This window comes from Chrysochloris asiatica, unplaced genomic scaffold, assembly GCF_000296735.1.
Source record: "Chrysochloris asiatica unplaced genomic scaffold, ChrAsi1.0 scaffold00432, whole genome shotgun sequence".
NCBI lineage: Eukaryota > Metazoa > Chordata > Mammalia > Afrosoricida > Chrysochloridae > Chrysochloris > Chrysochloris asiatica.
Window position 1 is genome coordinate 567,067 of NW_006408950.1, and position 12,291 is coordinate 579,357.

A 12,291-nucleotide genomic window follows, 5' to 3' on the forward strand; every position below is an offset into this window, starting at 1 on the left:
GAGGTGAGGATTTTTATTTTATTTACACTGAGATGCAATCCATAGTGAAGGCTGTGCTCTTTGATCTTCATCAGTAAATGCTTTAAGATGATACAAGCAAGGTTGTATCATCTGCATGATGATACAAGCAAGGTTGTATCATCTGCATATCACGGGTTGTTAATGAATCTTCCTCCAATCTTGATGCCATGTTTTTCTTCATATAACCCAGCTTCTTGGATTATTTATTTGCTCAGCATACAGATTGAATAAGTATGGTAAAATAAAACAACCCTGTCGTACACCTTCCTTGATTTTAAGCCATTCAGTATTCCAGTGTTCGAACAACTGCCTCTTGGTCCATGTACAGATTCCTCATGAGCATAATTAAGTGTTCAGGAATACTCATACTTCGCAATGTTGTCCATAGCTTGTCATGATCCACACAATCGAAAGCTTTTGCGTAGTCAGTAAAGCACAGGTAAACATCTTTCTGGTATTCTCTGCTTTCAGCCATGATGCATTGGACATCAGAAATGATATCCCTCATTCCATGCCCTCTTCTGAATCCGGCTTGAGCTTCTGGAAGTTCTCTGTCAATGTATGCTTACAGCCATTTCTGTATTACCTTTAGTAAAACTTTACTCGCATGGGATATTAAAGAGATATTGTCGGTTGGGTCACCTCTCTTTGGCATAGGCATAAATATGGATCTCTTCCAATCAGTTGTCCAGATAGTTGTCTTCCAGATTTCTTGGCAGAGATGAGTGAGTGCCTCCTGTGCTGCCTCACTTTCTTGAAAGATTTCAATTTTTATTTTATTCTATCAATTCCTGGTGCCTTGTTCTTTGCCTTGGACTTCTTCCTTCAGTATCATTGACTCTTGATCATATGCTACCTCTTGAAATGGTTGAATATCAACCTTTTTTGGTACAGTGACTTCATGTATTCCTCCCGTCTTCTTTTGATGCTTTCTGCATCATCCAGTAATTTGCCCAGAGATTCCTTCAATAACAAAAGTCGAGGCTTGAAGTTTTTCTTCAGTTCCCCCAGCTTGAGAAATGCTGAGGGTGTTCTTCCCTTTTGGTTTTCTGACTCCAGATCTTTGCACATTTGTTGTAATATTTGACTTTGTCTTCTCAAGCTGACATATACCCATGGCATAGCCTCCAGAATCACAGCAACTCACAAGCCACCACAGTACGACAAACTGACAGACGAGTGGTGGAGATCATATATAGATTGCTGCTTAGCACTGAACTGCTAACCATAGGTAAGCATTTCAAACCCACCAGCTGCTCTTTGGACACCCTAAGCAGGGTCATTATGAATCAGAACCAAGTTGACGGCACTTAACAGCAACAACAACTTTCAAAAGAGGTATAAAAGTATTGTCTTGATTGGCAAAATATTAGCTAAAATTCTATGATATTGTTTGCTTTATACAGTCTGGTTTTACTGAAACATAGTTATTCACCTAATTTCCTTTTGTTTAATACTGTCTCTTTTGCAGGAGTTTATTTTGTCAGAAGATTACAACAAGATGACTCCTGTGAAAAGCTATCAAGGTAGGGAATGAGAATAATGTCTTCATGTAACTAGATTTAAAATGATTTCTTGAGAGCTTCCACTGCCACAAGACACTTACAATACAATCGTCAGGGCAACTGGAGCCAAACAGAGCAACCTTTTAAGGTGACTATTATTTCTGGTTTCTAAACTCCAAAGCCAAGGCCCAAACAGGTTGGGTGACTTGTCCGTGGTCTTTCTGCACTACAGAGCATATCCAGACACAGGTTGGAGCTTGTGGCGGCACCGCACACCCTCGGAACAGTCTAGCCAGCTTGGAAAGTGAGAGTAGTGTTAAGAGTAAGCTGTTTTACAAGTGACTCATCTCATAGTGGAGTAGATATTCTTAAATGCTGCAAGCATTCATCCTGCCTAAGAGCAAGAATTATGTTTCTATTATATCCGTAACATTGTTAGCATACCATAGGATATTTTCCTAGTTCAGGAGCAAATTTTGGAAGGAATTTCTTTATCCTGACCAACAGTGTCATGCAGTCAGTACATTCACAGGTAGACCATTTTTTAACTACTTCTGTGGGAAGGTATGGTGGAAAAATTCAGTATCATCAGCCAAGACTAGGCCAAGGGCCAACTGCGCAACAGATCATCAATTGCTTATATGCAAGTTCAGACTGAAGCTGAAGAAAATTAAAACAAGTCTTTCTCTTCCAATGACTGTCTCTTGGTTGTTGTTCAGGTTCCATAGGAGCACAATTAAGTGTTTTGGAATTCCCATTCTTCAAAATGTTATGCATAATTTCTTATGATCCACACAGTCAAATGCCTTTGCTTAGTTACAAAAACACAGGTAAACATTTTTCTGGTATTTTGTGTTTTCAACCAAGATCCACCTAACATCAGCAATGATATAACTCATTCCAGGTCCTCTCTGAACCCAGCTTGAATTCCTGGCATTTCCTTGTAGATGTACTGATACAACTGCTTTGGAATTATCTTCAGCAAATTTACATAGATGTAGTATTAATGATATTGTCTGGTAATTTCTCTGTTCTTTCGGGTCACTTTTTTTGGAATGGGCACAAATAGGGATCTCAGGTAGCCAAGTAGTCTTAAACATTTCTTAGCATAGATGAGTTTGCATCTTCTGCATTGCATCTTTTCATGGAAACATCTCAATTGGTATTTTATGTCAAATCTTGGAGCCTTGGTTTTCACCAGTGTCTTTGGTGCAACTTGAATTCTTCCTTTAGTACCATCCGTTCGTGTACCATCAGTTCTTGATGCTATACTCTCACCTGAAATGACTGAACATTGACCAATTCTTTTTGGTATAGTGACTGCGTATACCTTCCTTTTTCTTTTGATGCTTCCTGCATCATTCAGTATTCTGCTCATAGAAATCATCAGCGTTGAAACTTGAGGCATGATTTCCCCCCTTCCCCCCCATAATTCTTTCAGCTTGAGGCATGCCAAGTGTGATCTTTCATTTTGATATTCTAACTCAAGATCTTTGTACATTTCATTGTAGTAGTTGTACTTTGCTTTCTCGAGCTGCACTTTGAAATCGTTTGTTTCATCTTCTGAAATTTTTTATTGTAAATTTGGTGGAGGTTTACAGAGAAGATCATCAGTTTTACACTCAACAACACTTTTTCTTTCAATAATTGCAATCCCCTCCACTCAACAGCAGTTATCCCACTTCCTCCCCGTGGTTCTTACTGCCATTCTACCCTCCTTCCCAACCCTTCTCAACTTTGCCTTTTTGATCTGGAATGGTTGACCATTCTGTGGTGAGCTTATCTTACTAGTGTTGTTGTTCCCCCTTATATACCTATCTACTAATTAGCTGAAAATTGAGCCATGAGGGTGAGTTCCATTCCAGACCTGCAGGGTGACTGAGGGCCGTAGTCTTGGGTTCCTCCCATCTCTTTCTGACCAGTAAGCTTGATAATTTTTATAATTCTGAGTTTTGTTCCACATTTTTCTCCCACTCTGAGACCTTCTAATGTGATCCCTTTCAGAGCAGTTGGTAGTGGTAACTGGGCACCATCTAGTTCTGGTATCAGAGTTGTGGTGACTGATGTTCACGTTTTCTATTCGTCCATTAGACTAGTTGATTCCAAGCATCTTCAGTTTTCATCACTCTTTTTTCTATGCATGGATAGACCAATAGTTACACCTTAGATGGCTGCTCAACTTCATCATTTCTTCCATTCGCTTGTTATTCTATGTTCAAGAGCAAGTTTCAGAGTGTCTTCTAACATTCATGTTGGTCTTTTTTCCCCCCCATTCTTTCTCGACTTTTAAATAACCTTTTGCTTTCTGCATTATGATATTCTTACTGTCATTCCACAACTCATCTGACCTTTGTCATTAGTATTCAGTGTGTCGACTCTATTTTTGACATGGTTTCTAAATTCGTAAGGAATTTGTTCAAGTTCATATTTTGGCTCTCATGGACTTGTTTTAAGTTTTCTTCAGCTTTCATATGAACTTGCATATGATAAGTTGATCTGTTCCACAGTTAATCTGTGGCCTTGTTCCAGCTTATGTTATTTTGCTTCTGTATTGACTCTTTAAAGCCCTAGTATGATGCTGTAGGGTGAGCACTGAACTGCTAACAACAAGTTTGGCAGTTCAAACCCAGCTGCTGGTCTTGAAATCCCTATACAGGGTCACTATGAGTTGGAACTGACTCAATCACATACAACAACTGAACAACAAATGGTCTTTTTTTTACATATGTAGTTAATTTGTTTCCTGTGTAAGTCGCTGGTCTTGCAAACTTCTTTCATGTAATCTCTGGTGTCCTTTTATCACTGAGGCCATATATTCCAGCTACCAATTTTTCTTCATTTCCAACTTTTGCATTCCTGTCACCCGTAGTTATCAATGCTGCTTTTATCAATTTCAGACTGAGGAAGTTGGCAAAAATCTTCAACTTCATTTTTGGCATTAAAGGTTGGTGCATAAATTTGAATAATAGCCATACTAACTAGTCTTCCTTGTAGGCACATGAATAGTATCCTCTCACTAACAGAGTTATATTTCAGGATAGATCTTAAAATGGTCTTTTTGACAAATACAGCACTACTCTTTTTCAATTTCTCATTCCTGGCATAGTATGCCATATGATTGTCCAGTTCATACTGGCCAGTACCACAACATTTCAGCTCACTAATGCCTACGATATCAAACTTTATGTTTTCCATTTCATTTTTTATGACTTTCAGTTTTCTTAGATTTATACATATTACATTATACATTCTGACTATTAATGCATGTTTGTAGCTGTTTCTTCTCATTTTGATCCATGCTACATCAGCAAATGAAGTTTCCAAAAGCCTAACTACATCAATGTCATTAAAGTTGACTCTCATTTGAAGAGGTAGCTCGTCCCCAGTCATCTTTTGAGTGCCTGACAACCAGAGAGGCTCATCTCCTGACACTATAGCAGACAAGGTTTTACTTCTATTCATGAGGTTTTCACTGGCCAGCTGTGTAAGAGAATTCAATCTCCATTTTCTACTAGAGATAGATATTGAATAAAATTGCAAAAGCAGAGAATAGCATTCAAAGTAGTTATTTAGAATTTCTGTAGGAAAACACCAAAAAAACAAAACTAAAAAAAAGCTACATGACTTGAAAGTGATTGTCTCTGAGGTGTTGAAAATAAAATGTTCTATAATTTTTTTTCCCCTAATTTCCAAGACGTTTATTGTTGTTCTTGGTTTTTTGTTGTTGTTGTTGCTTTTTTGAACTTTTCGTTGTGAATTGAGTGAAAGCTTACAGAGCAGATTATCAGTTTCACATGCAACAAACCATGTACTTTGCTTCATTACAATTATTTGCTGTTCCCTCTTAATACCATCAGTTAACAGTACTTACCTCTGTTAACTTTAACTCTTGCATTCCTCCCTCTGTTGTAAAGATATTTTCAAAAAAGAAATATAGTAAGTAGGACATGCCTATAAATATCTAAATATTGCCATAAAGCAACAATAATTAAGATAACATGGTACCTGTGTGGTGCTGTGGGTTACTGTACTGGGCTACAAAGTTGGTCTGAACCACAAGGTTGGTGGTTCAAGCTCACCAGCTGCTGCTCCTCGGAAACCCTATACAGGGTCACTATGGGTTGGAACCAACTCGACAGCACTTAACAACAACAACATTGAACAATAGATAATGATTGAATATAGACAATCCAGAAATATAACAATATAAATATTAGTGTATACTACTTAAAAGTCTAGCATTTTAGACTACGGGGTAAGCATGATTAACTCAAATATGGTTACAGGATTTTTGACTATCCATTTGTGAAAAATAATAAAATTTTATACCTACTTCTATTTCACACCATACAAGGCTTCAAAATTTTTGTGGGAAAATGGAAATAAAAGATAATGAAATTTTTATACTCACTTTTGAAGGCACTTTGATTATGAAAATTAGCTCAGCACAGGAAGGAGTATAAATAAAAGTTAAAATGAATAGAGGTAAATACTGTTATGTGATGGCACATGGAAGGGATTATAGTCTTTGTAATGTCACAGCGTATGTGATTTGTTGAATTTTGGACTACTGACCTCTGTTCCGTAAACCCTCATTCAACCCACAATAAAATGTTAAAGAAAACAACAACAACAAAAAAAATTATTCATGACTTCCAACTTATCCAGCCTATCTCACACCTGGTGATCCTATAGCAGAGAGTAAGCAAGTGCTTAGCCAATGATAACTTTCTACATACAGGTGAGGAATTTCTTGAAGCACAAAAACTTGAAAATTCTTAAAAGAAAACATGGAGAAGTTGTTTCATGACTACACTTTTAACAATAGATTTTTTAATATGGCGCTAAAAGCATCCGCAACAAAAAACAAAATAGATAAATGAGACTTCATTGAAATGTAAAAATTTTATTCAACAAAGGACTTTAACAGCAAAGTAAAAGCAGGTGATCCATGGTTCAATCCAACCTTGCAGTCCAGCACATTATCTTGCAGCACCACGCCAGAGCTCCCATTAACCATTTTTGTTGTTGTTGTTAAGTGCCCTCAAGTTCCATTAAAGATACATGTAAATCAAAATGATAGTGAGAAATTACTTCAGCCCATCACACAAACCACCTGGCATCAAATTGATTCCGACTCGTAGCAACCCCTCAGGCTATACATTTTTTGAGAGACGTAAGCCCTCATCTTTCTCCATCAGAGCAACTAGAGGGTTTAAACTGCTGACCTTGAGGTTAGCAACCCAATATCTAACCTACAGCACTACCAGGCTCCTTACATGAAGTGTCTAGACCAGGCAATTGTATGTTGTTATCTAATTGCCGTTGAGTAAGTTCTGACTCATAGTGACCCTGTATAATGTTTCTGAGGAGCGGCTGGTGAGTTTGAGTCCCATCCTTTCTGTTAACAGTCCAGTGTTTATCCTACAGCAGGATTCCAGGCAATTGTACAGGGGCCAAATTTTATTAGTGGTTGCTAAGAGTGGGAGGGAAAGTGGTCAGGGGAGTCAGTGATTTGGAGGCTTTGATGGTGATGGAAACTTTGGCAGTGAATATGCTAATGGCTGATTCCACTCCTGACCAGTGTAATCAAGGTCACTGAATTGTACATGTAAAATTTTGATAAATGTTATGTTAAATATATTTTTACCACAATGAAAAAATTAGATCCCTATGTTACACAGTGCCCCGAAATAAGTTCTCTATGAATTAAATATGTATGTCCTTTGATTTGTCAGTTTCCCTTCAAAGTAAAATTCACAAGGGTGTGTGGACACAGATATTTGTAATAGTAGAATATTTAATGTCCATAAATAGGGACTTGGTTAAATAAACCAAACTTTTTCTACAAAGGGCCAGATAATATAATTTTGGGGCTTTGTGGCTGAGAAACAAAATTAAGCATATTTTGTAGACACTATATCTGCGAACCTTAGGTCAGCAGTTCGAAACTACCAGCTGTTCCATGAGAGACAGATTTACAGCCTTAGAAACCCTGTACAGGGTTGCTATGAGTAGGAACCGACTCCATGGCATATCACCACCACCATATAACAAATAAAAAGAAACTTTCCACAGATTTTTTTTTTTAATAGTTGCTGTTGTTAGGTGCTGTCAAGTCAGTTACAACTCATAGTGTCCCTGTAAGGGGTTTCCAAGGAGCGACTGGTGAGTTTAAACCACCGACCTTGCTGTTCAAGCCAACCTTGAGGTCTAGTGTATTATCCTGCAGTACCACACCAAGACTCCAAAAAAAAACCCCATAGTAATAATTGAGTTCAGTTTTCTGGTAGTATAGGTATGGCGCTGTAGTGTAAGCACTGGACAGCTAACTACAGGATCAGCGGTTCAAACCTACCAGTTGCTCCTTGGAATCCTTATACAGGGTCACTATGAGACAGAACTAACTCACCAGCACATAACAACAACAACAGGTCTGCTAATTCGAAGAATGGAATTATTTTGGGGGAGAAAACCATTAGTTGAGGTCTCAGAATCGACTCGACGGCACTTAACAACAACAGAGTTAGTATTCCCTGTCTTCAAATCAGTTGCAAATGTACATCTTCAGAAATCATTCTGAAGTCATGGACTGTACTCAAACTCTGCAGCGTCTAGGCTGGCCTGCTCCGGTTTGGGAGCTGTAGCCTGCCAGTATATGCTTTCCAACCTCCTTTCAGATGTTTTATGGGTTGCTTTCTTGTCTTGGTTTTCAGCGCATCAGAGCAGAGTGACGATGATCCTGTTTGTCTTGGAGCTGGAGTGGGTGCTGAGTACGGGACAGGACAAGCAGTTTGCCTGGCACTGCTCTGAGAGTGGGCAGAGTCTGGGAGGTTACCGCACCAGCGCGGTAGCTTCAGGCCTGCAGTATCCTTTGCTGGACAGAATGGGAACTGCCTTTCTTTTGTGGCAGTTTTGGGTATATGCAATTAAAGATTTGGGGATTTATTTTGTTTTTTCTGTGTAGTTAACATGCAAGTAAGTCTTCCAGGGTACACATATAGGTATAGGGGAGTAAGGTGAGCCCACCTGCAGTAATGGACCTGCTGACTGGGTTGCGGGTGTGCTTGACACAACAGCTGACATCTGAACAAGCCCAGATTTGTGAGCCTCAGATGTCAGAGTGATTTAGGAAATTATGAAAAATGGATATGCAGTGAATACTAGAATGCAATCTTTTTATTTTTATACCAAAGCAATTTATATATATTAAGGTTGTAAACAGTCTCATTGGTGATTGGGAGAAGAACCCCAGGATTCCTATTTTACAAATAGCTGTGGAGAGGATATTATGCTGGGACCAGAGTGACTTGTCTGACTGGTAACCAGCAGTGAGACTCTCCGGGACATACAGGCTTAGAGTCATTCTTCACCTAATCCATTCCTCCATGTCGCCAGGGCCCATGTGCTCAGTGTGAAGCACTGCTCACGTCGGGTAAGCCTTACGTCTGGCCCACTGGACTCTAACGAGCACAGCCCTGAAACATGTGGAGCATGTGTCATTAATTCCCATGCTGTAGAGAGCTAGGGGCCCTGCAATTCTAGCAGACATGGATCTCTCTCCACCTTCTGACAAATGAGGAAGTAGATGGAAACAGATCACATGCCCACTAGAGCAGGAAAAGCAGTAAGACCGTCACTGCAGACATGTGGCAATAGTTGTATTTTTGGAAGTCTGTAGGCTAATGTCCCTGTTTATTTTTTGCACTGGAAAGACACGATGAAAGCTACTAAGCCTGGCCATCATGGAAGTTTGTAAAAGGAGCAGGTTTCCAAAAAGAGAAAAATAAGGACGATGGCATTAAGAAATGGAAAACGGGATCAACTTATCTTTGAGAAAGTCAAGGTCTCTTTTCTAAAAGTCAGTTCAGGTGATCATAGTACTTGAATGGAAACTGATTTCTTACAGTGTTAGAGCTGCAAGGGCACTTAGAGAGCACCCTACAAATGAGCCAGCAGAACCCTAGAAAGAGTCTCTAGGTCTTCTGGTATGCACCCCTGCTTTCTCCCATTATACAAGGCATTCCTATAAAACTTTTCGTAAGCCAAAATGGTATAAAGAGAAGAAGCAGTCGCCATTAGTGTCTGGGGAAAAATTGTGAGTGTTCTCAGGTTCCAAAAAATAACCTACCAAATCTTGACCAATAACCTAAAATACTAACAGATAGTAGAAGCAGGAATCGTGTGGTTCAATGCACAGCCTATGTAAAGTGAAAATAATGTCTCTAAGTGTAGTTCCCCGGACAGGGAGCTTGGGGACATTCCTCGCTGCTCAGGCTGTGTGCTGCCCCCTTAATGGTTCTCTGCAAAACAAATGCTCAATGCTAGTTTTGCTTCTCATTTTTTTTTCTTAAAAGAAAAAATTCTCTCTGGATTTCTTTCAGTTAATGAAAACAGGCACTAATGTAGGATTTTTTTGTAAAAGTGAAGTAATGTAAAATGAACTTTCAAAAAGCAGGGGAGAGCTCTACCTGTAAGCAGCCTGAGGTCATCTCAGAAAATGTTTTGCCACTCATTTGACCCAGAAAACCTCACAAAATCATGCAAATCCAGAGATTCAAATCTTCGGGTCCATTTTAAGAACACCTGTGAGACTGCCTGGGCCATCAAGGGTGTGCAAATCCGGAAAGCCACCAAGTATCTTAAAGATGTCACTTTGCAGAAGCAATATGTACCATTCTGATGTTACAATGGTGGCGTTGGTAGGTGTGTCCAGGCCAAACAGTGGGATTGGACACTGGGTCGGTGGCCCAAAAAGAACTCTGAATTTTTGCTGCACATGCTTAAAAATGCAGAAAGCAATGCTGAACTTAAGGGTTTAGATGTAGATTCTCCGGTCATTGAGCATATCCAGGTCAACAAACCTCCCAAGATGTGCCATCGAACTTACAGAGCTCATGGTTGGATCAATCCTTACATGAGCTCCCCCTGCCACATTGAGATGATTCTCACTGAAAAGGAACAAATTGTTCCTTAACCAGAAGAGGAGGTTGCACAGAAGAAAAAGATGTCTCAGAAAGAACTGAAGAAACAAAAACTTATGGCTTGGGAGTAAATTAAGCTTAAAATAAAATGCAAATAAAAGTTAAAAAAATAAAAAGCAGGGAAGACCTATATGGCATTATTATCCCTTTGAGAATAGAACCTATAGTATCAATAGCACTTGTCCTACGTGGATTCTGTATACCGACGCCACTACCTGTCTGTCAGTGTGTCGTACTGTGGTGGCTTGCGTGTTGCTGTGATGCTGGAAGCTACTCCACTGGTAATTTACATACTAGCAGATTCACCCACGGTGAACAGGTTACAGCAGAGCTTCCGGGCTAAGATAAGGCCTGGTGATCGACTTCCAGTGGAAGCTCTTTCGATAACAATGGCACAAGGCTGGGCAACGTTTTGTTCGCTTAAAAACAAGGTCTCCATGAATTAGATACTCCCAAGCACAGTATCTCTAAAGGGGCTTGTACTCCCCAAGCCAAGGAGTACATGAAAAGCAAGTACAGAGCTTACCCTCAAGAAGCTTATTTAAACTAGCTGGAAACATATACATATTAAACTTGCACTGTCTGTCGTTAGTAGTCTGGGATAAGACTGTAGAGAGCAGCCCCTGTTTTCAGTCATTTCCAAGTCATCCACATTCTGCTTGCCTTTAGTCACACCTCCCTCCATCTGAGCACTGGAGCACCTGGGCTGCACTTTGCAATTTGGGACCAGTGGGGCCTTGCTGGTAGGTAGAAGGAAGTTGTAGTGGTATAGGCACCAGGCCCCCAGAAGAGTCCCTGGCCGTACCAGCTATGACTTTGGAGCCAAGCTGTTAACCTTAGCTCCTAGAGGTATAGGAGGGGGCTTCAAGAAGCTATTGAATACGTGCAATTTATTAAAAGATAATAGAAATGTCAAAAAAAAAAAAAAGACTTTTTCCCACAAACTATTTGGAGCCCCTCATTTCCCCACTGCTGAGCAAATGTTGGCTGTAACTGTGTAACAGGTCTGTGCTTTTGCCAGAAGGTCTGATCCAAGAGCCAGAGGTTTTTCCTGGTGGTCAGATTGTCCTGGGCAGCTCATACAGTGCTAGGGTTCCAGCACATGCCTGCCCGTCCCTTCTTCCTGCAACCTTCCACACAGTGATGCATTTTATTACTGAGAAGGGCGGAGTGAAGATCTGAGGGAACAACAGAAAACATTCAGAACAACACCCTTACCCCTATTTCTCGTACTGAGGGACTCTGCAGAGCATCTGTTTCCTTCTTAGCTCTACCCCACCAATCATTCATCCAAGATGCCAAGTGATCGAATGAATTAGATCAAATTCAGCCTTTTCCCCTCGTGTTTCAGGATTCTTAGTGGAAAAGTCAGTATGTAGTAAAAATAACCAAAATTCAAAAGAACTAAAAGAAGTTAAAGTCTGACCAGTTCACAACTTGAACGATCAATTTCTGAAAACTTCTAATTCTTTGGTTGTTTTGACTAAAGAGCCAATGCTTCAAACCAGCTGTTTAAGCCCACCAGCCGCTCTTTAGAAACACTGTAGTGGTGGTGTTAATGCAGTCGAGTCAGTTCAGACCCATAGTGACCCTGTATAGAGTTTCTGAGGAGCGGCTGGTGAGCTTGAACTATTGACCTTGCGGATCAAACCGACTTTGCACATTAACCCACAGCACCACACTAAGATTCCAGAAACACTATACAGAGTTGCTGTAGTTGAAACTGACTTGGCACTTAGCACCAACAACATGACACTAATTGTTGTTGTTGTTGTTGTTGT

At 39.9% G+C, this 12,291-nt stretch overlaps 1 protein-coding gene across 1 annotated transcript in view; it reads left to right on the forward strand.

Annotated features, from left to right (window-relative positions):
* Nucleotides 1-12,291, forward strand: part of WDFY2 (WD repeat and FYVE domain containing 2) — a 269,563-nt gene that overhangs the window by 189,984 nt on the left and 67,288 nt on the right. Inside the window, exons 4-5 of the mRNA XM_006876937.1 lie at nucleotides 1,493-1,547; nucleotides 8,243-8,393. Coding sequence (XP_006876999.1) covers nucleotides 1,493-1,547; nucleotides 8,243-8,393 — 206 coding nt within the window. The remainder of the gene's footprint in view (nucleotides 1-1,492; nucleotides 1,548-8,242; nucleotides 8,394-12,291) is intronic.